The 27,690-nt window shown below is 29.8% G+C and overlaps 3 protein-coding genes across 4 annotated transcripts; 2 read left to right on the forward strand and 1 right to left on the reverse strand.

The window, feature by feature from the left end:
• The first annotated feature begins 9,575 nt into the window (after nt 1–9,575).
• On the forward strand, nt 9,576–11,835 carry LOC101503782 (uncharacterized). Of its 2 annotated transcripts, none has more exons than XM_027336538.2 (4): nt 9,576–9,893; nt 10,005–10,314; nt 10,420–10,571; nt 11,262–11,835. In XM_027336538.2, exons 2-4 carry the CDS (start codon nt 10,065–10,067, stop codon nt 11,391–11,393), a joined length of 534 nt encoding a protein of 177 aa, XP_027192339.1. In that variant the 5' UTR covers nt 9,576–9,893; nt 10,005–10,064; the 3' UTR covers nt 11,394–11,835. The 2 variants fall into 2 exon arrangements, with proteins under 2 accessions (XP_027192339.1, XP_027192340.1); XM_027336539.2 differs by having other exon boundaries at nt 10,015–10,314.
• A 2,832-nt stretch (nt 11,836–14,667) lies between these two features.
• On the forward strand, nt 14,668–15,698 carry LOC140921011 (protein CYSTEINE-RICH TRANSMEMBRANE MODULE 13). The gene is made up of 3 exons (XM_073370670.1): nt 14,668–14,881; nt 14,974–15,127; nt 15,470–15,698. Exons 1-3 carry the CDS (start codon nt 14,827–14,829, stop codon nt 15,513–15,515), a joined length of 255 nt encoding a protein of 84 aa, XP_073226771.1. The 5' UTR covers nt 14,668–14,826; the 3' UTR covers nt 15,516–15,698.
• A 9,563-nt stretch (nt 15,699–25,261) lies between these two features.
• LOC101504416 (histone H3.3) lies at nt 25,262–26,866 on the reverse strand. Its single transcript, XM_004509002.4, has 5 exons — nt 26,725–26,866; nt 26,158–26,229; nt 25,970–26,046; nt 25,792–25,882; nt 25,262–25,714 (listed from the first exon to the last, which is right to left on the reverse strand). The coding sequence occupies exons 2-5, from the start codon at nt 26,227–26,229 to the stop codon at nt 25,544–25,546; spliced, it is 411 nt and encodes a 136-aa protein (XP_004509059.1). The 5' UTR covers nt 26,725–26,866; the 3' UTR covers nt 25,262–25,543.
• Nucleotides 26,867–27,690: the final 824 nt, after the last annotated feature.

Below are 27,690 nucleotides of genomic sequence, written 5' to 3' on the forward strand. Positions count from 1 at the left end.
AGAATGAAGATGAATCTCATTAGTATCATGTTCAGATCTTGTAGACAAGTTACTTGAGGTAGACCTAGACTAAAGGTAAAAATTGTTGGACTTATGGAAACAAAGGGTAAACATGAGTTCTACGTATTCATCCATGATTCAAAGAATCTTGTTAGACTTATTGATGTTCATCCATGATATAGACATAAGGTCTTTCAGTTGATCCAGATAGCTTTTGTATACTTCAATTCATCCATGATTTTAGCCCGAGAACATGTTCGATAAGGGTGTCATGATACTTTTTTCTTTCTTTTTTTTGTTTTTTTCCATTTTTTTTTCTTGAAGGAAAATGTTATGAGAATGTAAGAAAGTGAATGCAATAATTATGCATTTAATTGAAATATTTTATTGCCTCCTAATATGCAATCACTTTTTCTAAAAAAATGAAGGGAAGAAGAAAAACATGTTGTAAAATAAAATAAAAGATGAAACATGCATGATTATGCAATGCATTATGATAAAAATAAGATATAGCTAGAGTAAGTTTTTTTCCATATATACATATTCCCTACATGGTTCTTTTCTTAATTGATGGTTTTTTATTGTGAACCTTTATTATGGGTGGCTCTATAGTTCTAAATCGGTTCCTAGAGCACACTTGTGATTGTTAAAAGCTTATATCCATAATTATTTATTTTTATTTTTATATTTATTCATATATATTTACATATTTATTATTATTATTATTATTATTATTTCCTTTTTTAATAAAAAGTAAAAATCGGACAAAATTAGGTGTCAACACTATTCAATTGTTGATAGAAAAAAAAAATCACACTTTAAAAAAATCACATTATATTTAAAATTATTAATGATGTAAGTGTTTTTAAATATCAATAATATAATTTTTTTTCCAAATTTAATCTTTTTATTCTTAAGAAAACTGGTCTTAATAATCTATAGTTTAACTATAAGATAAATAAAGTCTAGTCAGTAGTTATTTCGGTTAGAAAGAAAATTCAAATTCTTCTGAGTACTTCGTCCTTAATTGAAGTTTATTAACTATTTAGACATAATCATTTGGTTCACCGTAGTATAACTTGATATGTCTTCTACAAATTAATGTTAATTTTGTTCTTTGACTATTAATATTTTATCTTTTGATCATTTATATTTTCTTATATTCATGTATATAATTTTGTTCAGATTTTTATATTTATTTTCAAAAAAATTATTGTGTGTTCTATTTATATACTTATGGCTCCCTTAGATTAAAATTATCGAAAAATCAGTCTTTCAAAAAAGATAATTATATTATATTTAAAATTATCAATTATATAACTCTTTTCAAATATCACAGTGGTATAGCTTTTTCCAGTCTTAATCTTTTGGTTCATAAGGAAAAAGATCTTCATAATCTAGACTTCAACTATAAAGTAAATAAAATTTCATCAATGATTATTTTGGTCAAAAAATAAACTTGAGTTTTTTCAAATGATTTCTTCTTAATCGAAGTTTATTGACTATTTGAGCATAATCGTTTTATTCACGATAATATAATTTGATATATCTTCTACAAATTAATGTTAATTTTGTCCTGTAATTAATTATATTTTATCTTTGATCATTTATATTTTCTTATATTCATGTCTATAATTTGTTCACATTTTTATATTTATTTTTTAAAATTTTATGTGTGTGTTCTATTTATATACTTATGGCTTTATTAGGTTAAAGTTATCGGATTAACCGATAGATAATTAATTATTGGTGAATTTATAGCAAACGAACTAGTTAATAATTTCTAGATGTTTTAATAAAATTAATAGTTCAAATAATTTTAAAATATAAAATAATATATAAGTATTTTTTAGTCAACAACAAAACTTATATCAATTGTAAATAAAAAACTTAGATTTAAGATATTTTAAATTTAATAATAAATATATTTGTCTTGTTTATATGTCATCCTTCAGTTGCAAGTAGAAATGTCAAATTGAGTTGTTTAGTCGGACTAAATTATATAATAATGGGGTCATATATCATTTATGTATATGTACAACCCCTCAAATCCTAAGTATATTTTTGGGAAGAAAAAAAAAACGCAAATTGCTTTTTGAAAATATACTTATATATAAAAATATAGTTTTGTTTCATCCAAAACTTTTAAAAATAGATGTGAGTTTTCTAAAAATGTAGATGTTTGTCTGCCCCATTTTTATACCACATTACATATCTCAAATATAGAAAATTACATATATATATATATATATATGGCCACCTGACCAAACAAATTGGGCTAAATGGGTCTTTTTTTTTTTAATGGTTTCTAATTACGAAGTCAAACTTAAATTTAAGGTGGTTTTGTCTCTCCACTCAATATTTTTAAAAGTGTTCAGATTATGTTTAAATTGATCAATTTCACGTATGTATTTTTAAAGAATGTTGAGTTTAAGAAAAAACCAACTTAATACAAATCATAGCCGCACGTGTGAGCATTGGTCTTGTTTAATATAGGCCAATAATGTAAGTATGTTAAAGGCCCATACGAGGGATAATGTATACCTAAATGTTTTTCACTAAATTTTGCAACTTTTCATATCATAACTAAGATATCTTATATCATATGGCGGATTTAAAGGAAGAAAGCTATGTGAAAGGTGATGTGTGATAGGAATCCACGAAAGAGTTGGTATCCATTGGTGGGGTGTAATTACAAACACTCTGACGCTCAAGTCAGTATATAATTGAGATGGGTGAGAGACATAAGAGATAACATATATTGTTAGGTCATGAGACATGACTTATATAACATGAAATAAGGTGGTATTGGGTTTGGGCCAACCCATAAGTCTAGTCTAGAACAAATGCCCCAAGTCGATTACTTATATTAGCACGAATAGTCGACTTATAAGCATTATCATTTTTAGCGTATTAACTGAAATATGCAGCTTTGCTTTATATATGAATAATGATTATTGTGTTATTGTGTTTTGAACATGTGTCAGCATATAGTCATATATCAAAAATTGTAGTAAGATGTGTACCAACTTGAGATAGCTATTCACTGAAGTGTTTTGTGAAGGGTAAAGGTCATTTTTATATGAGGTAAAGAGCTAGGCTAGAGACTTGATTTGTTTTCTGGCGAGCGTTGTCCCTATTGTAAGGAAGACATACATAAACTTGAAAGTGGTTTTCAGTAGTATAATTGGTGCTAGAGATGCTAGTGAACAAGAAGCCTATTGGAGAATAGGCAATGATCAAAAGGATGGAATTCGCATGACAAATGGATTACCAACAAAGCAAATTCTAAAGTTTGCAGTCCTATGGTGAACTTAATTAAGGCCTAACTAATGCCTTTGCTAGTAATTAAGTTGCAATTGCAAAACATCAAATCCACAACATCTAAACTTTCATTTCTACAATTAACTTCTTTATAAATGTCATGAGGGTACTTGGTTATCTAGAATTATTTGTTGAATAGTGATGCTTAGATATTTGCTTGACTTCTAAAGGATTAAAATAAGAGAGATTATATCAAATTTCCATTGTTTTATAGAGGAGTCAATTAACTCACTAACCAACGCATTATCAGGCTTAAAGTTCACAATCGGACCGTAGACTTTAGAATTTTCTTACTTGGAAATCAATTTTCCATGACAAATAATATCATTTTGATAATTGCTTATTCTCCTTGTTGAATAACATCTTTACCACCAATTATACTATTATAAACATAATTTGACTAAAAATCATTTTAAAGAATCGGCGAGAGCAAGAGTTACTCCTAAAATAGTGATGTAACATATTTTAAATTATTCGATATAGGAAAATATTAAATGATTAATGTTATAAAAATACAATAAAAATTTACTAAAAATATTCATTTCAACTTCTGAAATTATTTATTTTTGTAATATCTATCTTACATTGTAAGATTATATGCCAGTCATTTAAAATATGTTAAATCACTATTTTGTTAGTTAAAAAATTTAAATGAAATATCAAAACTGTTGAGTTTTAAATAAAAAAACTAATTCTATGATTTGGTGAACATAGGAGATCAAAATTACAATTAAATTTTAATAATAATAATATAAATTACAACAACAAAAATGATATATAAGACACAAGTTAGAAGTATATAAGACACAAGTCAGACTTCTAGTTTAACATTAGCGATTCAAATCTCTACTTAACAAGTGATACTACTAATGTACATGAAATCCTTGTTTTTGTTTTTTAGGAAAAACTTAATTAAAGATTTCACGTAGAACTAGAACTACAATTAGAAATTATATATTAAATAAATGCTAATAAATCTTACAATCATTAACTTAAAAATAAAATCTTAAAAATTGTACATTTTATATTTTATAATTGTAAAAAACAAAATTTTATTTTTAGATTTTTTATATTTATTTAATAAAAAATTTAGATTTTATTTTTAGATTTTTTAGATTTTCTATAGGATTATCAGTAATGTAGCTATGAATTGTGCCATGTTGGTCTTGTGTGTATTAATAATGACAAATTAGGACTTAGGTCAACCTGAAACAGTTGCCTCCAAGATGTTGTCTTAAGTGACGGAGGACGTGGCTTATGAGGTCGTTGAAGCATAGAGATTGAGTCTATGAGCTATTCTTCATTCCTCATAGTGAAGGTGGTGGTACCTTTTGTGTCGAGTAGGCATAGTTGAGTATCTGTGGTCGAGTAGGCGCATTCATCTACTTCAGCTTCAGTAACCATCTGATTAACATAACTCTTGAGTTTATTAACTCTAAATTGTTCCTGTCTCACAGATTAATCAACATCAAACACAACACCAGGATCAAAAATTGGAACATGGAACTGACAAACCTCAATTGAGTAAACTCTTTTTCGATTTTGGAGTAAATGTTTTTTTTTTATCTGGCCATCCTTTAACAATTGGAGGTAAACGCTTTTTAGGATTATGAAAGCTGAGATGAGTTTAGCAACAATTATGGTTGTAACAAAAATTTATAATTTGAATATGAAGAAATTAGAGTTGAAAATGAATATTGTTGAGTTTTTATTAAAAATTTTGGAGTTGAAGATGAAAATTATTGAGTTTTTATTATTTAATTGGTTTATTAAATAATTAATTAGTTTTAAATTTTTAACTAAATGATTAAATGAGTTAATAAAATAAATTATAATTTTAAATACTAAATATTGTCTAGTCAACAACAATTATACGGTCACCACGTGTCACTTTATCCAAAATTAATCATATTACTATTTTTTTACTAAAAAAGATCTATAAAGGTCTTTTTTTAAAACTTGTTACAATTTGTAAGAATATAAACCAAATTAATAAATTTACAATGACTAAAATCAAAACGAATCATATTTGCAAGAACTAAAAACATATTTAAACCAAAAATGTTTATCATATACCTAAATTTACAATTAGTCTAATATATGTAACCAAGATGATCAATTTCCTAAATTGTTTCTTTCTCTTTCAAGCTAACAAATGTTTGATTTTGCAGAATTTAACTAAGAAGTTGATTGGTGTAGCTAAAAAACATGGAGATCTATATAATCTCAAAGCTCTTGCCATAATTTCAACTTCCAATTATAAGTCTTTTTGTAACTATTCTTGGAATGTTGCTTCTAGTGATGATACATCTTTATGGCATCTTAGACTAGGACATGTTTATGATTATGTTCATAAATCAATTTCCTTGCAATTTCCTTTTGTATCTTACAAGCATAAACATAATTCTCCTTGTGATATATGTCACTTTACAAAGCAAAAGAATCTTCCTTATCCTAATAGTAATTTTGTTTCTACCCATATGTTACTCCTTCAATTTCTAGTCATAAATATTTTCTTATTCTTGTTGATGATTATAGTAGATTTAATTGGATTGTTTTCATGAAATCTAAAAGTGAAACTAAACAACATCTTAAGAGTTTTATTTGCTACATTGAAACCCAATTTGAAACCAAACTCAAATGTTTAAGAAGTGATAATGGAGTTGAATTTATTATGAATGATTTATTTCTTTTAATGGGGATCTTTCATCAAAGATCATGAGTCGAATGTCCTCAATAAAATAGTGTTGTTGAGACATGGAGATTTACACGAAGAAGTATATATGTCATTGCCCATATATGTCATTGCCCGCTGGTATGCAGCTTACTAAGTATGTTACTTCTCATTCTAAAGCTTGCAAATTAACTAAATCTATTTTTGGTTTGAAATAAGCTAGTATTCAATGGTATTCTAAGTTATTTGATTCTCTTTTATCCATTGGTTACAAACAATCTTCTGTTAATTTTTCTCTTTTCACAAAAATCATTTATTCTAATTTTGCTGCTTTACTTATATATGTTGATGACATTGTCCTTGCAGTCAATGATTACAATAAAATTCAGTAAGTCAAATCTTTTTTTGACAAACGTTTAAAAATAAATAATTTAGGTTCATTGAGATATTTTTTTTTTTTCTTATGTCTTATGACACTTCTTTCAAACTTCATTTATCTTATTCACCTTTGTATACGTATTAATAAGAATTTAGACGATTAATAAGGTGTTTCTTATATCTTACTACAACTTGTCCTGATATTTCTTTTGTTGTGTAACAATTAAGTCAATATGTTTCAAAACATCTTCAAGCACATTATAAAGTTGTCTTTAAAATATTGCATTATCTTAAAAACTCATATGCCAAAAGACTATTTTTTTTTTACTTCTTCTAAATTACAATTTTCTGGCTATGCAGATTTGTTCGGACTGGGTTACTTGTCCTATCCCCCATAGATCAACAACTGGATTTTGTGTTTTTCTAGGCAACTCCCTCATATCTTGGAAGTCCAACAAGCAACCTGCGATTTCTAGATCTAGTTCAGAAGCAGAGTATCGCACTTTAGCTAGCCTCACGCGTGAACTACAATGGCTAGAAATTCTTTTTCATGCTCTTGGTATTAAGTTTCCAGCTCCAACTTATGTTTTTTGTGACAATTAATATGCAATATATTTGCCTCATGATCCAACATTTCATTAGTGAACCAAATATATTGAGATAAATTGTCACATAGTTAGAGAAAAGATCAACAAAGGCATCCTCAAGCTTTTCCCTATGCCTATCTACAACTCAAATTACAAATGTTTTTACCAAACCTTTGCATAGTCCTTGTTTTTGTAAACTAGTCTTCAAGTTTGGTCTATTAGATATCCATAGTCGAGCTTGTGGAGGAGTATCACAAATAGAGCATAAAAATGAGAGTTAGTTAAGATTAATAGGGATTAGTTAGGTTTTTTCTAAGAGGTTTGTTAGTTTGTTATTAGCTTTGTATATTTTTTCTATTTAAGAGGTTGGTCGTCTGAAATTCTTAAGTCTTGATCAATTAATAGATGAGGAAAATTGAGTAGTTTTGTGTTTGGATGATTCTTAATTCAATAATTTCTTGCAAGTAACAAACCTGTAAAGAATTCTTTCATTGTGTTGCCGTATGCCAAAGGTGAGGATGTGTCGACCCCGGTGTTCGTGGTGTCTCAGTGTGGGGCGCATACCAAAACTCGTTGGTTAAATACCTTGACCGCATCCTCGACTTCTCCTGTATTGTCCCAAGGTATCACCTTAAATTAGTGTTGAGCTAAACGAATTTGTCACAATAGAGCATCGCATAGACTTGAATTGCACTTTGAGTGATGTTTTTCGCATGTCTTGGTGACGTCCAAGATAGACCAAACTGGACCTCACCTTAGAATTTGCAGCATTGAATGGTGATTATTCTTATTTACGATTAACAACCAGACAATCACCATAAAGCTCCTCATCCTATGATAAAATCAATGCATAAACTCAATGTGACTTCTCTTTAATTATCCTTCTAGGATCTACCATCAACATGAAATCTAAAATAGCACGAAAAATCATATGTTTAGATATCTTATTTCATTTTGGATGGCGCATCAAAATGAAGAAAGCTTTGTGATTGGTGATGTGTGGTCAGAATTCAAGGTGGGTGCACATATAAGCATTCAGTATATGATTGAGGTGGATTGTATAGTCGGAAATCACTTTATCCATGATGTTTTATAAAAAACACAAATTGTTCAAGAGTAAGTGTCATTTAACTTTTTTTTCAATTTAACATTAATTAATTTGTTTCAATTTACCATCAATTAATTTAATATTAAGTACATCGATTTCAAGTAATTATATCTCATAGTTGATCCAAAGAATTAATATTGGTTGGGTTAATATGCAGTTATTTGATTTCATATTGTTCTTTCGAATCAAATGCTGACGATGACAAATGAAATTATAAGGATTATAATTAGACAACGAACACAAGAAAGTTAAAGTTAAATTGTCGTAAGTATTTTGTTTTGATATACTAATGTGGCTAAAAGATGGTATATCTGTGACTTTTTTAGTGCTATCGTGGGTTGCCGGCTACGCCTCTTGATTTATTATTATTATCATGCCTAATTAGCATTATTCAATATAACAACGTCCCTGCACGGTTCAGTCGCTTTGCTCACTCACAAAGTTACAACACAATACTCAATTATGGTGGAAATAAATTAAAACAACATTAGGGTCTATGGCTTAATCCACAAGTTCATACTTATATTTAAAAGGTACGGTCAAAACTTTTAAAAAGTCTATTTAAATTAAAAAATAAAGTTAAAGACTATATAAAAAAATAGACACCAGTAACTTAATTTATTTAAATAAATATAAATAATATTTTTATTATTATTATTATATTAATTTTGATCTTCTGATTAGACATTGAACTTTTATTAATTTAAGCATATTAATATTATTTAAATTTTGATATATTTAAATGTATTATTATAAAATAGAATTGAATTAATTGAAGACTTTCGTAAAAATAGTTAAGTGAATTTTTAGACAAACCTTGTTAGGTTTTAAACAATGTCAAATCATGTTTTAAAAAAATGAGTCTTACATATACTCACTCCATCTCATTTTAATTATCAGATTTGAGTTGTGTGTGGTTTTTAAGACACTGATTAATTTTGTTGAATTCAATGATAAAATGAGTTTCATTGACTCAAATACTCTTATTAATTGTAAATAGTTGAGAATTTTAATGAATTGAGATATAATAAATAAGAGTATATTAATAAATAAAAAATTAATGTTGTATTAATATTGTAAAATAACAAATAATTTAAAAGAGAAAAAAATAATAAATAAAATATTTTAAAATGACATGAATAGAGTAATATATTAAACTCAAACATTCGATTTTCAAATCACTTTAAATTGTTAAATTGTGGTCATTCAAAACTTATCTTAGTTTAGTCTATTTGAAAATGAGTTTGACAATATGTAACGTTAATGTAAGAGTTATCCTTTTTTTTTATATCATAAAAGTGAGGTTGTGTAACAAAACACATCAATTTTATGGAACGTCCGTGTAAAATCATTTTACACTTATGATTTGCACGTACTACTTTTGTTATTTGAATTGACACAATATGATTTGCACGTTCCTTGAATTGTTTTTACAATAAAGAAAATGAATGGACACCTAACACCATTAAATATATACAAGAAATAAAAACCGAGGAAGGAAATATGTAATTGTTGTTTTAGAATAGAGCGATAGAGTGTAGAGAGAGTGAAAGTTAGTTTTAGTCCCAAGGTGCAGGGAAGTGAATTTTGCCGAACTAGCACGCCTTCGAACTCTCTCAATTTATATAAACTGTCCCATTCCCATACCCTTCACTCTCTCTAGTCCCTTTCCCTTTCATCATCCCATCCCATGCTTTTCTCTGTTCACCTCTCACGCCATACTATTTAACTCATCATCACCACACAATTCTCATTTAAATCCTTTCTCAATGTTCGTCACATCCATCATAACAGACTCTTGCCGTGCGTCAGTTAATCTGCAGTAAGACCTATCTACCTACCGTCACGTCACCTTCATTTACTTCTAAATTTTAATTTGCACTACTCTCTCTTCCATTATCTATCTTTTTCCTTCTATTCTATCTTATGTCAGAATAACACAGTTTCAGCAAGTTTATTTTTAATTGCCACTCAAACTCTACCATCAAGAAAAATGGGGAATTGCCAAGCTGCGGAGGCGGCGACGGTTGTGATTCATCATCCGGGGAACAAGATTGAGAGAATTTACTGGTCGGTTAGTGCTCACCAGGTTATGAACTCAAATCCTGGTCATTATGTTGCGCTTATTGTGTCATCGCCTACTCTCAAATCAGAGAATGGTGCGCCGTTGAAACACCACAAGCTTCTTCGACCTGATGATACTTTGCTTATTGGTCACGTTTACCGCTTGATCAGCTTTGAAGGTACATTCATTTTCTTCATTCTATATGCTCTTGTTATTTATAATTATATTGTGTAAGCCATGATTTTCCAAATTTATGTTGTTCATTCATTTTGCTGGATTGTAGATGTATTGAAGGAGTTTGCTTCGAAGAAATGTGGGAAACTTGGGAAGTTGCTGAAGGAGAGAGGGAATCATGGGGTTCAGATGAATCACAGAAACTCGTCCAAAGCTCCGAATCCTAGTCCAAGTTCCAAATCTGATTTTGGTCACATTAAGGTAAATAAGGTGGTTCGTGTTAGTTTTACTACTCTGCTTCTAATTGGTTTCTCTTCCTCGCGAAATTGACCTTTTAGTCTTTTATTTTTTAAGATTAGTTTAGTTTTCACTATGTTCTTTTTAAGTTTTATTTTTATTTTTATTTAGTCATGCAAATTACACTATGTTTTGGTTCATTAATCATTTGTCTCACTTTGTTAGAAATTTTATTAAATGTTATAACAATATGTCATTTATATTAATCATTCCAAAACATTCCTTAAAACTTGTGAATAGTTTATTATTATTTTTATCTATTTCTCTCTTCTCATACTATTTTTCACATTTTTCTCTATTATCTATTTCTTCCCACAACAAAACTTACATAAGTAGCACTACTAGCACTCTAATTTAGAACTTAATTAACCAAAATTCACGATAGTCTAGTTGACTATGCAGTGGAAGATTAGGAAAGTACGTCAAACAATGCATGTTCCAATACCCAAATAATGATGCATCCTTTTTGTTGTGCAACTATGATCACTTTTTAAGTTTCTTCAGCTTTATGAAAGCACTACCAAATTAATCATGAAAGATACATTAGTACAGCTGGTGAGTTATATGTGACCACAAATCGTATGATTTGTCATTTTCCTTTTACCTCTTGGCGTGTGTACCTTTCTTCATATTTCTTAGTTTTTGTTGTGTCAGGTCGAAAAGGGAACTCAAGGAATGGATGGCAATGGAAGCAGAAGCAATAACAAAGGTGTTGGAAGGCATTTTGTTGGTGGTAGTGGGCAATGGAGACCAGCCTTACAGAGCATTGAAGAACTTGGAACTTGAACACCCTTAGCCAGACCGTCACTCACATAAATTAATTTTCCTTTCATTTCGCCCCTTTCAGTACAATTCATATAAGCTAGGTATATGTATTAGGTTGTGTGTTAAATTAAAGGTAGCTCTGTCTTTGGAAGGACATGAATGCATCTCGACCTTACCACAATTACATAGTACATGTTACATGTTTGGATTGAAAATCAGTTTGGCAAAATTATAGTATGTTACTATGAATTTGACAAATTATGTTTTAGAGATTCAACAAAATTATGGTGTATTTGGCCAAAGTTACCATCAATGTGATTATAAGGCAAATGCTAATCGATTGTATCATACTATTTTGTTTGTTAAAAAATTTCAGTGAACCATTTTCCATGACACGTTTAGTTTGGAAGTGTATGGCTCTCTGCCTTGAAACTTTGATAGTGGAATGGTTTTTGGATTTGGATACTTGGATCTTCCGATTTTGTCCATCCTTCTCAAATCATTTAGCCCCAAACTTTCTATAGTATTAAATTTACTATTGTGGATTTTCTTATAGATTCTTTAATTTTCAAGTTATTATTGTGAAACTTTTATTAAATAATCATGTTGAACAAGTATAACGGTATGTGATAGGAATCCAAATTAAAAGAGAATTAAAATGATATTATTTTTTGAAAATAAGAACTATTACATAACATAAATAAATAACTTCCTGTAACCGTAAAGCAAAGCTCCTCACCTCTAAGGTTCTAATCAAAAGAGATCTAGAATGATCCCACAATTATATCCAACTTTTCCTCTCGTCTACGTCAAATTCTCACCTCCCCATTTGGCTTAGGCAGTTGACAAAGTATTTGCACTTTTGGACTCACGTTCACATTTTGAGTCCAACAGTATGTCAAGTTTTCAAATTGTAGTTCTATTAACAACAAAATTGAATGTAGGAATTTGGCTTTATTAATTCTCGTTAACATTGAAATATTTTCGCTAAATAAATTTTGCATAGTTGAATATAATCTTTAAAGTCCAATATTTGGTTTGGGGTTAAAGCCCAAAACTTATAAACGTTTGTCTTTTCACATCTAATGTTTTTTGGATTCGTCCATTAGGAAAATATTTGAATCGACTAATTTGGAAGTTTATTTTAAAAGTTTTTAGAAATATAAAAGTGAAACTAAAATGCATTTTTGATGTGATCCTTTTTAATTCTTTTTATAAAGGTGAAACTAAGATCTATTTAGATTTCATCCGTCGTTTTTTGTTTTGTTTTATAAAGGACGAATCAGTTTTAAGAATGTTGTTTTGCATAAGGAGGGGTTCTGTTCAAAGTTTTGAACATCAGAGTTATGGATTCGGTTTCGAAGATGAAGATTGGTATAAAACTTTGAATTATGTTTGGTAACAATAATAAGAATGTTATTTTGATACATTTATTTAATCTCAATAATTTTAATATATTACTTTTGTTGTTAGATATATTTTATTTAATTTTATTAATATAATTTTATTTTTTAAATACTTTTTATTATTTTTTATATTAAATTAACAATTATTCAATAAAAATTAAAAAAACTAAAAAGTATTGCATCCCCATTTCAAGCTCTTCATAACAAAAATCATTTTTTCACGCGAACTTCTGTAAATATATTGATTACCTTTTTTATTTTTAATATATATATAAATCCCCTCATTTCTCTTTCCTCACGAGCTTTAGAAAACGACAAGTATTGCACAACTCATTACTTATACAGAATATATTTGTGATTAATCTGAACTTTTTCTAATAATAAATAAATGTTGCTAATACATTAATCGCCTATGGGGTCACTATTTATAAGATGGTCCACTTTGACATTACCCTATTTTCATTCAAGTACTTTTGAAAAATATACCCTCTCCTTAGTTATGGTTAGCTATCTGTGCTACTTGCCATGCTCTCACAGCTTTAATACAAACATTATTATTTGATTATAATTATCAACAAAACTATACTATCTAATAACCATTTGTGGATTTATCCTTGTAAAAAAAATGATTTTATTCAAAAATAATAATAATAATTATTATTATAATTATAATAATAAACCATTTGTGGAATTAATTATCCAATTCGTAAAACAAATATATCTTAATTTAATCTCTTATATTATCGATTTATTAAAATGATTTATGAAACAACTTTTTTTAAGCATATGAGTTCACAAGCTACAAATTATATGATATAAGTTAGCGGTTTAACTTGCTTACAAATATTAAAAGCACGTATTAAAACAGAAAATGTTAAATGATCATGTATTATGTTATTCTTTCGTATTTTTTATTTAAAATCTCTAATATTATCAAAACAGACTTAACAATTTAAAGTCCTCTCTTTATTATTATTATTATTATATTAAATTTTTTTTTTATTTTGTGTTGAATAAAAAATTTATCAATAATTTATGTAATTTAATCACGCCGACCTAAAATAAATTTTGATATATTTAAAAATATTTACATAATATTAAATGCTTTAAAATGTTAAATATCAAAATAAAAACTTACATCATTCACCATCTAAAATTTCGTAAAAAATAATTAAATATATTTTTAAATTAACTTTAAAATTTTGTCAAACTTTTAAAAATGTTAGATAAAATCTTAAAAATAAAGTTATGACAAATAATAGTGAGACTTTAATATATTTATAGTATAAGTTAAACTAAAACCTTAGAAAATTTAGGAATGGAAAAGTGAGTCGGTCGACCTTATTTATCCAACCCCATTATTTTTCTGTCAAAAGTGAGACAAACCAACTAAGTTGGTCGAATTGAAATTACGATCATGGTCTACATTTTTTTTTAATATTTTATAAAAATAATAAATGCAATCTTCATCGATAAATAAAATCAAATGCCAAAAAAAAAAATCAACTAAAGCTAGAAAAATAAAATAAAAAGTAGTTGTTTTTTAATTTTGACCCGACAAATAAACGCATCCATTATGGTCTTATTTTTCCAGCAAATTAAACAAATAGAACGATTTAAACATTAGAGTCCGATACATCTAACATAGTAGGCGAAAGAGGTAAATCCTACATTTTTGCCAATTTATTTTGAGCCCTACATAGAGTTTGGAAGTCAATAAAATTAATGGAAGTGTTAAAGTAACCTTTTGAAAAAAAAGAAGTGATGGGCTTTATTAGTGGGATAACAGCACGATAATCCAGCTACTTGAACGTCCTCATTATTAACCTAAAGTAAAGCATAATCGAATCTCCAAATATTTATCAAAAATCGTTGCTCATTTTGAAACGCGTATTCGTTTCCTTAGTCGGTTCGGTTTCAGTTATAACGGAAGTAACCAAGAAACTTCCCCTCACATATTCTTCTTCTATAAAACCCTTTCTCCTCTCCATATCACAAACTCGCTTTTTTTTTTTCTTTCAATCCCAACAAACGGTTTCGTCAAAAACATGAGCTACTACAATAATCAGCAACAACCTCCAGTGGGTGTTCCTCCCCCACAAGGTATATTTCTTTTTCCACCTCTTGTTATATTTTCTTTTGAGGTTTCTTTGTTCTTGGCAAATGAATCCGAATTTTATGTTTATTTAATAAAGGGTATCCACCGAAAGACGCTTATCCTCCACCAGGGTACCCTGCACAAGGTTATCCTCCACAACAAGGGTACCCTCAACAAGGCTATGGCTATCCTCCACCACAGTACTCTCAACAACCTCCTCCTAGACAAGAAGTTGGTTTTCTTGAAGGATGGTATGTTAATTTTTTTGTCTCAACAACCTCTACTATTGTTGATGTTGATCTGAAAAAGTGTATAGAGCGTTTTCATTTTTTATAATTTTTTTTATTAAATTAAATGTTTTAATATTTTAAGCAGCGCAACGGAATCGACCTGAGGATGATTCGAGATTTTTTTTTTTTTTTTTTTTGTGATGTTGATGATTTCATTGACTGAAGAAAAAAATAATTAGGAATCTTTGAAGTCATTTTTTTTTATTATTATTCTTTGTTTTTTGGTACATATCTTTTTATTATTATTGTCCTAATGTGTTTGTGGAATAAATTATTGAAAGAAATTTGTGTTTTGTATTGCAGTTTGGCTGCACTTTGCTGCTGTTGTATGCTAGACGCTTGCTTTTGAGTTCCAAATGAGAAGCTGCTGTTACCGAATTATTGCAACTGAATATTAGGATTTCTTTAGGTTTATTATTATTTAGATAACTAGTACTATGCCTTATATTAGGATTTGGATTTGTAATTCTTTCGGTCTCTATAATTGTGTATCTTAAACAGCTGAATTCTTGAATTTTATTTTATTTTTTTACTTTGAATTCCAAGTAACTGAAATTGGCAATTTAAGCATATTCTTAGTATATACACTCTCCAGTCTCGATTTATAATCATATAGTTCGACAAATATGATTGATGCTGTTATTCAATTGAAACATAATAACATGTGTATTTCACTTCACTGACGCGAAAGGCCAATGTTTTTCCAGATTTTTTCTCTACTCTGCTTCTAGTGCCGTTTAACTTTTCAATTAACATGGGAATTCAAGATGACGACGCTACTACTAAAGGAAATCTGAGTAATCGCTCGACCTTCACATTGCACTCACATAAAATGGGTTTTTTTTGCCTTCAACCATAGGTTAAGGAATAATTTTATTTTCTGATAAAACAAATTGTTTTTTGCTATGAACTCATGAGAGTCTTAACACAAGGCTCTCCTAAGTCTTAACAGGCTGGTTTATGTCGTAAAGCAGGTTGCATATAACGCATATTCTATTTAAAGTAGCAACATTATGGTAATTCAACACTGAAATTAAACTACTGGATGTTGTTTTTTTTAATTTTCGAAAAATTATAGATTAAGTCGTTCTCTTAAAAACGTTTTGTGACACAATCTAAAATTGTATAAGGCAGAACATGATGAGTCCCTAAAATCAAACAAAGCCTAAAATTGTACAAGAGACAAACCATGATGTCTCCAGAATCAAACATTTCACATGATGTCCCATGTTCTCATAATCAAACATCTCACAAATACTGCATCGGTTTTACTACTCTGCTATAGAAGATGGTTTTACTACTCTATCATAGAAGATTGTTCTAGAATTAAACCCTTTAAATATGGTGGTAAATATGGTGAGTAAGGTAGGACCAAGTAGAAAATGAAGATAGAAAACTCAGATTTATTTTAGAGTTTTTGTGTGTTTTGTAGATTGAGCGAAATCATATATTTATAGAGAAAGAGAAAACAAAAGGATAAAATAATTTTCATTTTTTCGGGTAATAAAAAACACACTACTTAGTCCATGCTCAATTGCAATCGAGTCAAATAGACGACAACGCACACTTTTGGTGGTTAGTTTGAGTGTGTTATCCCCCTTCACAAAATTGAGTATCCTTAAGACACCTTAAAATATCATAATTCTCCCTTATAAACACTACTAGTGTGCAATGACTCTTATATGTGGGACTACTACATTTTTTTCAATTCACACAATAATAGCTCAAATTTTCAACATCATTTCCAACAATCTCCCGACTTTAATTTAATAAAGTGTTTCTAAAATAACGTCAAACACTTCTATGACTTGAACATGTGCATAGTAAGTAATATTTGGATTCAACAAGAGTGACTTATAGTATTGAACTCAATCTTTAACATCAAACCACAAAAAATCTATTCATAGGATGTATTCTCAAAAGCTTGTGCATTATTAGTCATGCATGTATATCCTAGTGTAGTGAATGCTCTAGAAATACTCATGTAGCTAGGTACTCATATGAAGCGACCTCACTTCCACATTCACATAGGTGAACCTATCAGAAGTACTCATGTAGCTAGGTACCCCACTCCACATAGAGTCTCATTTAGAGTTTCTATTACTTCATTCTTTCATCGCTTTAGGAATTATGTTTCTCTGATTTATAATAGCATATTCATCTTCTTTTACTTCACGACTTGTTATTACCAATAGAACATAGTTATTGAGATCCCTAGTCTTTAAGGTCGGGTTACCATCAAGAGTGACTCATTGATCTATAGACAAAAGTCTCATCATTTTGGATGTGTGTAGAATTTTCCCTCAAGTTAATTTTTTTGTCAAAGAATCTACTAAATTTTTATCAGTACATACATGATCCATTCTAACAGCTCCTTTTGAAAATCGATCTCTAATTGTGATGTGATTACCACATATTTGTCATATCTTACATATATGTGGTATTATCCTAGTGGTTCAACAGTGTTGGCATTAGTTTTCCCATTAAGGGATATCAGCTAGCAAGCATATCAACCAACTCGCTTCTTCACTATCGGTTGTTAGTGCAATCATTTCAGACTCCATAGTAGGTTGAGCCAAAATCGTTTGTTTCTTCGATTTCCAAGATACAATCCTACCAGTTATGCTAAATAAATAGCCATCAGTTGCTTTGGAGTCATGTGATAAAGTGTTCCAACCATCATCATTATCTCCTTCAAGAATAAAACACATCTTTGATAATATAATTCGAGATTCATGGTCCGTTTAAGGTATCTCATGACTCTCTCAATAACATGTCAATGTTTCGTACAAGGTCTACTGGTAAACCTGCACAATAGTCTCACGACGTAGACAATGTTAGGTCTAGTATAATCAGTGACATATCCGAGGTTGTCAATGATGCTCGCATAATCAGGTTGTCTTACACCTTCACTAGTGTTTTTGAATAGTTTCACACTTGAATCATATTAAGTGCAAGCAGGTGTACGTTCAAAGTAATTGTATTTCTTTAAGGTATTTTCAACATAGTGACACTAGTCCAAAGAAAGTCTCTTTTCTGACCTAGTAATCTTGATTCCAATGATTACATTCACTTCTCTGAGGTCTTTCATATCAAAGTTGTTACACAACAATGATTTCATAGTATTTACAACATGAATATTTGAATCAAATATGAGTAAGTCATCTACATGGAGACATATGATAGTGCAAATGTCAATTTTAGATTGTATAAAAACATTTGTCACTTTCATTCAATTTAAACACATTCAATATAATCAAGTTATTAAACTTTTCATGCCATTATTTGGGAGCTTGCTTAAGATCATCCAGATAACTATCTAACTTATAGACATTGTTTTCTTGTCCATGAATCACAAAACCTTTAGGTTGTTCGATATAGATTTTTTCTTCAAAGTTATCATTTAAAAAAGAAATTTTGACATCTATTTGTTGTACCACCAAGTTATGAATAGCAGCAAGTGAAATTAACACCCCTAATGAATGTAATTTTAGTGATCGATAAAAAAGTGTCGAAATAATCTATATTTTCTCTTTGTTTAAATCATTTGGCTACAATGCGGACCTTGTATTATCAATAGTTCCATTTAGTTTTAGTTTCTTCTTCAAAATCCATTTACAACATTCAGTTTGCTACTAGGAAGCAACTCTACTAAACGTCAGGTCTTGTTAGACTCTAGAGAATACATCCATCATTTATAGTTTTTTTCCATAGATCTACATCCAAATATCACAAAGCTTGTTGAAGATTTTCATGATCCTCTTCTAAACTATAGGTCGTATAATCAGGTTCATAATCTTTAGTAACTCTTGCTCTCTTACTCTTTTGATGTTTTGTGTTGCCTTGTTCAATGATTTCAATGCTCCTAATCACATGAATGTGACTTGTTCTAATGCCTCCACTATTTCTCATTTTGAAAGGGAATCTATTTTCATAAAAGTCAACATCATACGACTGAATGATCATTTTAGGGTTTAGGTCATAAAACTTATACGCTTTTTTGTTTACTGCATACCCAATGAATACACATTCATAGACTGTTCTAACAAGTTTAACTCTCTCGGTATCAGTGATTATAACATAAGTTAGACAACCCCAAGTTCAAAACTAAGACAAGTTGGGTTGTCTTTTATTCAAAATCTCATGAAGAGATGTATTGTTTTTAGATATAAGAACTCTATTCAAAACATACCAAAAAGTCAACAAAAGTTTCCCTCCATCAATAAGGTGCAACACCAGAGTTAGACAAAATAGCAGCAACTAATTTAGTAAGAGATATATTCTTTCTTTCAATTTTACCATTCATTTCAGATGAATATGTTGCAGTTGTTTCTTGTATAATTAAATGAAATTTATTAAAATCGTTAACAAACTAAAATCATACTTGGTTCCTATATCATTACGAAACTTCTTATTTTTTTCTACTAAATTGATTTTCAATTTCAGTTACAAAGATCATAAACATGTCAAATGTTTCACTTTTATTTTTCATTAGATATTCAAAAGTATAATCATAACAAGCGTCAATAAAAGTGAAAAAATAATATTTTTCATTTTTAGTTAAAATCCCATCAAGTTCACATATGTTAGAGTATATTAAACCTAAAGGCTGAGATTCTCTAACTACTAATTGATGTGAACTCTTTATTATTTTAATTTGATTACAAAAATCACATTTTTCAAAATCATTTAAAGTAACTTTAGAATTAAACCTAAGTTACTAAGTTTGAAATCACGTGTTCGTTCACATGATAAAGTCTAACATGTCAAATATTAAAATCACACAACATGTACGTGTTGAGACAAACTCTATATTTTAATTTTTGATGAAAATAAACAAAGGTTAATTAAGAATGTTAATTATGATTCTAAATGTTATGTTAATTTAACTTGTGTTTTTGAGTGGATTTAATTAAGAGCAGAATCAAGCAAATCAAGAAAAGACAACAACAAGATCATTCTGCATCATAACAGAGAATGATCTTCAGCTTCAACAAATTATCTATCACAGCATATTGGTCAAATCTTTTCTATCTCTGTGATAAAAAGTCCGCTCTGGAAATCATTCATATCTAATCAGTACATGGCAAGGAACAAGTAGGAATCATCCAGACTCAAAAAGGTTATTTGATCGCAAAGATCAAAGGACTCAAAGACAAACAAAAATCATGACGATCTGCATACTCCAAAATTCAAATGTCAAGAAAGTTTGATCAATCTGGGCATATGACAAGACAATAACAAAGGAAATCCAGAATGTTTAAAACGGGAACTCCAGAATGATTATTGAAGCTCAAGAAAGTTCAAACTGATAAACCAAGAACGTTAATCATTCTCTGTTTTTCTGCACAGAGACATCAGCTCTGTTTCTCTTTGTTTTGATCTGCAATTCCTCTCCAACCTTCTCTAGCTACACTCAAGACTCAAGGCAGATAATGTACCATCCAAGATCAATGAAGAAACGTCAAAGAAAGGACAGAAATGCTTTAAATGCTAAACCATTAAAAGTCAAAAAGCTATTTCAAAGAAGGATTATTTTTATTCTAAAACTAATATTTCAGTCAAAAAGCAAAGTCTCTCCAACAGCTATTGTACCTTCATTCAAGTACATCTACAATCTATGAATAGAAGGCCATTATCTCAGTTCTCAGTAAGAAATTCAAGCGCTAAGTAATCAACAATATACAATCACACTTAAGCTTGAAATTCTGCAAAAAACAGAGGCAACATCATTTTCTATAATTCGCGAAACAGCCACTGCTGCACAATCACATATCAGCTGCGAAATTGTCATTAGATACTCTGTAAAGAATCTATTCTCAAACAAGAGTTGAGCAATATCAGATTCTGTCAAATTCAATCATTTGTAAAAACTCAAACTATAAGAGTTTCTTTATAGTTTGTTTAAGATTGCTTCCTATCAAGGTTAGATAGGTGTTGTAATTGCTTTCTGAGTGGAAATTAATTAAGGTAGAAATATATCAAGGTTGATCTATTCTAGGTGTTGTAAGATTAAGAAGGCTCTTCGTTTTAAACACTTAGTGGAAAATCTCACAGTGTGAGGACTGGACGTAACCCACGTTGGGTGAACCAGGATAAATCTTTGTGTGGTATTCTTTTTCCTATCTCTTTCTTTATTATACTGCATTGATCAATTAAGATAAAATAGAAACTGATTTTCTGCTAATCTAAGAACGTTCTCTGTTTTATAACATAAACCAAGAACGTTCTCCGTTTTCTGTTTTCATAACCAAGATCATTCTTGAGTTATTTTCTTAAGTTTTAACAGGAATTTTTAAAAGGCATATTTACAATTCAAACTCCCCTTTCTTGTAAATCGACATTGTTACTTCAGTACGCATAAGGAAACACTTTAATATTTTCAACATTTAACTTAAACATTCCATCAGTGGCGCATATTTTCTCAACAAAAATACCATTTTTTAAAATGGTGTACAAATTTGCCTCTGTAAACTGAGTAAACTCTACCTTATTCAGAATAAAACTAGAAATTAAATTTTTTCTTATATCTGGAGTGTGCGTCACTTCCTTTAAAATCAAAGTCTTTCAGAGGTGAACTTCAACTCCACATCTCCAATATCAGCAATATATGTGGTGTGAGAATCTCCCAACAACACTTTAAACATAGCATGATCATAGCAGACATGGCGAGAGGCACCAATGTTAATCCACCAACAATGTTAATTTTAGTTATCATAACAACAAATTGTTATTTAGTCGAGTTAGCCTGTCGATTTGAGTTTGGCCTATTTCTAAGCTTATGTGTCATATGACTTGGTTTTCCACATTTATAGTAGAAAATTGTGAGCCATAGTTATTTCTAAGAGGTGATGTTGCTTCACAATTTCGGCATTTGGAGGGCTCACATTCTTGTCGTTGTCGTTGTTGTTGTTTAGATTGTGGTTCAAATTCTTGGTTGGTTTGTAAGTTGGCTTCAGAACTACACTGGTCAATTTCTTCTGGTTGTTTGAACCAACTAGTACTTCATCTTTATGGTCTTGTTTTTTAGATTCTTTCTTAATTTAGAGGCGAGTTATCACTCTCAAGTGAATTTTTTTTTTTTTGAAATCCTTCCAAGCAAAAGGCGGATTGTCAATAATAACAGTAGTTTGAAATTGTTCATCTTAAGTCATACCTTCAGAGATGATTTCATGAGCTATCTTATGAATTTCTTGAGATTGAGCCTCGACAGATTTGTCATCAATCATATGATACTTGATGTAGTGGTTCACATCATACTTTTTAGCCTCAATTTCCTCATTATCATATTTCTTCTTCAGAGTATCCCAAACATCTCTAGTAGTATTGATGGAACTTTAATAATCATACAAATCATCAGTAAGTCCATTAAGAATATATTTCTTATATAAGTAATTATTATCCTCCCATTTGATTAATTATGTAATTTTCTTATCATTTTCTAGTTGTATACCATTGCAAAAATATCTTAGTGAAAGTTATGACAAAAATGATGCAATAATGAAGGAGTAAAAAAATTACTATAGCTTTATTAAATGTCATTGAGTAAAGCTTTAAGAAGGCACATGTAAGCACTTAAGATACAGTGTAAGTAGTAAAGTCTTTGTACCTATAAATAAAGCTTCTATGAGAGTTTGAAGTAAGTTGTGTAGAAACTCTCTTTGTAAAAGTTTCGTATGTGAAACATAGTCTTAAGTCCTTTATGATTTAGGTTAATATTTTTGTATTTGTATCACGTGTATCATGTATTCTTAAATCTAATTATTCTCATAAATAAAATTCTTCTTTCGACTTATTATCTTTTGTTCAAATTGCATAAGCAACCATCGACCAAAAGCAAATATATTCTAATCCTGAAAAAATTTGAAGATGATATTGATAAATTAACAAACCAAGTAAAAGACTAAACCACATTTGATTGGGTTATCCAATCATGTGATGGTGGAGGCACAAGATAATATGTCTGTTGATAATAAAAAAATAAAAAAATTATAGTAGTTTCTTTTTTACATCGATAGGTCCCAGTCGGATCGATCAGGAGCAATAAAAAAACTTAAAAGATACTATCAAGATATGGGTAATCTGTGTGCAGCTTTTGCATTGAAATATCAGGTTCAATAAGATGAATTAAAATACCCGGTTCAACAAACTATCTGCAGAGTATTGAATTTTTCGTGCAAGTTGCACAAACATTTGATGATTTGCTAATCTATTTTGGTAACAATTTGCTTGTTAAGAGATAACAATCCTTCAATGGTAAATCTAAGTCACTCACAAGTACTCCAATTGTTTGAAGTGGAAAAAGCCCTAAGCCTCATGTATGTTGTCCAATGGATAACTGAGCTCGGAATAACTAAAGTGATACACAAGTTGAATTCAAAGATTCAATCAAAAGGGCAGATGTGAATATTTGACATATTGTTTTTAATCTTAGGAGTATTTTCTCTTCATATCTTTACAACTCTTCGGGAGAGTTTTTAAAGAGAAAAACCTATGTTGTAGCTCGTACTTTAGTGTGAGTGACTACATATATTGCTATTCTCCAAAATTGTAATGATGTTCCGTAATGCACTACGAGTTCGATTATTAATGAGTTTGCTTAGTTTTGCTTTTGTCAAAAAAACAAAGGAAAAGATTAAACCACTTTGATAAAATAGAATATGAATTTTAGATCTAATGGATCTTTGTTATATACTTTATCCAGTCGTTCTTCAATATGTGCTGCAGTTTATGATATTTATTACTAGTAATTCTTAAAATATTTTGTTCATTTATTTTAGTCATCATCTAAATAATTTCAAATTTCATCATTTTTTATTAGAGTTAAGTCTATCTTATGTCCTTCGTAGTACTTTGATTCATGTAATATTAACCATAAGATTTTCTATTGCATAATCTATTTTATTTTCAAAAAATAGCTTGTCGGCGTAATTTTCCATATTCTCTACATATCTAAGCTTTTATATCTTTTGGTGATTCAAGTTTCCATATAGATCAAATATTTTATAAAAATCTTTTTCTTTATTTTCAATTATATCGATATATGTAAGACTTACAAAGGTGGTAGGGAAGTGTGTTTTGGAGGAACAATCATTAAATAATCGATAATGGGTTGATTCTCCGCTACATAAATGTCATAAAAGGCCTGAAGGGAGTGATTACCTCAAATTCGAATTCAATAAGGCATATAATAGAATAAGTTTGTCTTATCTTCATGAAATTTTAATCAAATAAGGTTCTTCCCAATGGGTGAAGGGGATATGTGTGAGAACTCGTTCGGTTGAATACTCTGTTCTTACGAATCAGTGGGGAAATAAACCAAATTAAACTAGTTAGAAAATGCAGAGAAACGTGATATCGCACATGATGTGCAGATTTGTAGTGGTGCTCTAGTGATATCTCATCTATTTTTTACATGACAATTTTTTTTTTTCAGGCAAATGAGCACGGGTTTTGTATCATAAAGGAAGCCTTATATATATTTATGAACTTGCAACTCGCCAAACATTAAATTAAGACAGTCAAGTTTTTCAATTGCAACGTCATGATAAAACTTTTGTTCTATACTATACTTATTTGCATAGACATGGGAAAATGCAAATTTCATACTAACAAGTAACAACAGCAGCATAAAAGCATACGAGTTGTTGAATGCAGAAAATTTCAACTTCATCTAATTGACTGCAGAGAATTTTACTCCGCATGTTGTAAAATTTTGTTTATGTCAGGGAGGGATATTCTAACAAGTTACAAAAGACAGAACTCAAATCTGAATTTAAACGAACGAGTTCATAATGAGCTGTTAATCATATTCACGAATGAATATTGAGCTTTTAATCATTATCACGAATGAATATAGAGCTTTTAATCATAGTCACGCTTGAATATGGGATATCTTTCGACAACATTTACTTATACTAACAGCACAATTGTTGATCAAGTATTCATCCAATGGAGTATTATTGGTGAAAATTAATGGTAAGATTTATATAAGAATTACCAAAAACTGTAGAATTTTTATCAATTTGGTTAACAAAACATTAGAATTATGGACATTGAACTGTTTTGAGAAATTATTTCGCAATACCGAATGAATAGGACCCAAAAGCTAGAAATACTAGATTAGATGGCAACAAAAAGTTGTCCACAATACAATCCCAAAGTGGCTGCATACCCAGTAAAAACGATAAACATTTAACAGATCCGAAATCATTGAAAGCAAATACAACCCCAAAACCTAAAATTAAGATAGCAGTATATTCCTATCATCACAATTAATCAGGCTACAAATAAACGGTATTCCCCTAAAAGCTATTCATTTCAATGACAAAACACTATCAGCAGCCACATATCTAAACAGCACCAAACCCAGCATCTTCAAGCACGCTCACCACGGATCCTCCTTGCCAACTGAATATCCTTAGGCATAATTGTAACACGCTTGGCATGAATAGCACACAAGTTGGTGTCCTCAAAGAGTCCAACAAGGTATGCTTCTGCAGCTTCTTGCAATGCAAGCACAGCATGGCTCTGGAAACGTAGGTCAGTCTGCAACAACAAAAACTTATTAACAATTTATCATTATTGGTGTAAAACACAATTTAACAATGGTAATCATAATTTACCTTGAAGTCCTGAGCAATTTCACGAACCAACCTCTGGAAAGGAAGCTTCCTGATCAAAAGTTCAGTACTCTTCTGGTATTTCCTAATCTCACTGTTTTCAAATAGCAATTAGAATCTAAATGAGTTACATTGACCAAAAAACACACCACATAAAGAAATTCGAGAAAAGAAAACGCACCGAAGAGCAACGGTTCCAGGACGATAACGATGTGGCTTCTTGACACCACCGGTAGTTGGTGCAGACTTACGTGCAGCCTAAAGTAATAATAAAAACAAGGAATCATTAACTAAATATTCAAACAAACAAACATCAAACAATTTGATACAAATTAAAACCAATAACTATGAGTAAAATTATTAACAAACCTTGGTAGCAAGTTGCTTCCTTGGAGCTTTTCCACCAGTTGACTTACGAGCAGTTTGCTTGGTACGGGCCATCTGTATCAACACAAACAAAAAAACTGAATATACAAGACAATCATAACACTATTCTCCTAAATTCATAAGGTAACGTAAAACCTAATAACCTTAATTTCAACAATAAACAATGACATAAAAAAAAACATCCTTGATCAATTGGCAATTAGATTCGAAATAACATATTATCTAAACAATTTTTGTGTTGCGTCTTCTCCTCAATGAAGGATGGATGTAAGAAACCACAACAAATAATAATGATAATAATCAATATAATACATCGGAGGCGCGAAATAGTTGAACAATAAGATCAACCCTAATGTAAAATGCAACCTAAGGTACGTTCGAATTATGAAAAAGAAAAAAAAAACAGAAATTTAAAAGCATACATAACAAAAACCCTAAATTTCTTAATCTGGATAATGCAACATAAGATACGTTCAAATTTACATACGAAGACAAGTAGAAGACATAGAACGAAGACATAAACCCTAAGATTTTTAGGAGAAAACTAACCTCGAAACTTTGCTTTCTTGTGCTGCGAAACTCGCTAGTAAAATTTTGGGGAAAAGAATCTAAAACTTTGAATAGGGAAGGAATGAAGGCGTATATATATAGCGTGTTGGTCAGCGATCGAACGGATACGATACACTATCCGTGTGCTTTCTTCGCTAGAATCGGACGGTTTGTGAAGTGTTGAGCTGTGTTTTCTCGTTTTAAATAAACGGCTGAAATGCTATTTGAAATATGAGATACGGATCGTGAAATCTAGTTGTTTCACTCCCATTGGTTCTTTTTATGGTCACCTTCTAACGTTTTTTTTTTTTTTACAACTTCTATTCTTTCTAAAACCGAAAACTAACCATCAATCCATGTTGAGTTAGATCAAATTCTGCCGTTATGCGCTGTCAAATACTCCCACGTGTCTAGTTATACTTTAGACATTCTATTTTTAATTTTCATTTATTTTAGTTTTCACTATATTGATAATAAAATTTTAATAAAATAAAATAGCTTATTAATGCTAAATAGCTTAATTAGCTTGTGGTGATATTGTTTTTTTGTTTTGGAGTTTGTTTCAAGGAATGATAAAAACTTTCGAAAATTAATTTCGAATTAAACCACCTCAATTTTATTTTCAGCTATATCTTATTGTTGTGTTTAATTGTATTTGGATAGTTAGTCACACTATTATTTAAATAATGATACAATTTTAATCAATCAATTAAAAACAATTGATATCCACAATTAAGGACTAGTCAAGCATGTAACCTCCATTGTGAATATATGGACAATTGCATTAAATTTTTTTGGTAGACTTTATTGATGAAACTTTCCTCCACTCAATATACTTAAATATATTTAATCACACATGTGATTGTTGCATACTTGGACTACAAGTTTGGGCATTTGGATGTTGAGATTGTATTCTTTAAGAACAGTGGCCTTGAAGATAGATATTGTCACATCTCAAAGCAGGAA

The sequence above is a fragment of the Cicer arietinum genome, chromosome 7 (genome assembly GCF_000331145.2).
Source record: "Cicer arietinum cultivar CDC Frontier isolate Library 1 chromosome 7, Cicar.CDCFrontier_v2.0, whole genome shotgun sequence".
NCBI classification, from domain to species: domain Eukaryota; kingdom Viridiplantae; phylum Streptophyta; class Magnoliopsida; order Fabales; family Fabaceae; genus Cicer; species Cicer arietinum.

Excerpts from the sequence above, each read along its gene's own strand:
- LOC101503782 (XM_027336538.2), top strand. The coding sequence starts at position 10,065 with ATGGGGAATTGCCAAGCTGCGGAGGCGGCGACGGTTGTGATTCATCAT. Across the intron at positions 10,315-10,419 it reads CCGCTTGATCAGCTTTGAAG|ATGTATTGAAGGAGTTTGCT; the intron begins GTACATTCATTT and ends GCTGGATTGTAG. Across the intron at positions 10,572-11,261 it reads CTGATTTTGGTCACATTAAG|GTCGAAAAGGGAACTCAAGG; the intron begins GTAAATAAGGTG and ends TTGTTGTGTCAG.
- LOC140921011 (XM_073370670.1), top strand. The coding sequence starts at position 14,827 with ATGAGCTACTACAATAATCAGCAACAACCTCCAGTGGGTGTTCCTCCC. Across the intron at positions 14,882-14,973 it reads GGGTGTTCCTCCCCCACAAG|GGTATCCACCGAAAGACGCT; the intron begins GTATATTTCTTT and ends TATTTAATAAAG. Across the intron at positions 15,128-15,469 it reads GTTGGTTTTCTTGAAGGATG|TTTGGCTGCACTTTGCTGCT; the intron begins GTATGTTAATTT and ends TTTGTATTGCAG.
- LOC101504416 (XM_004509002.4), bottom strand. The coding sequence starts at position 26,229 with ATGGCCCGTACCAAGCAAACTGCTCGTAAGTCAACTGGTGGAAAAGCT. Across the intron at positions 26,047-26,157 it reads GGAAGCAACTTGCTACCAAG|GCTGCACGTAAGTCTGCACC; the intron begins GTTTGTTAATAA and ends TTATTACTTTAG. Across the intron at positions 25,715-25,791 it reads AAATTGCTCAGGACTTCAAG|ACTGACCTACGTTTCCAGAG; the intron begins GTAAATTATGAT and ends TTGTTGTTGCAG.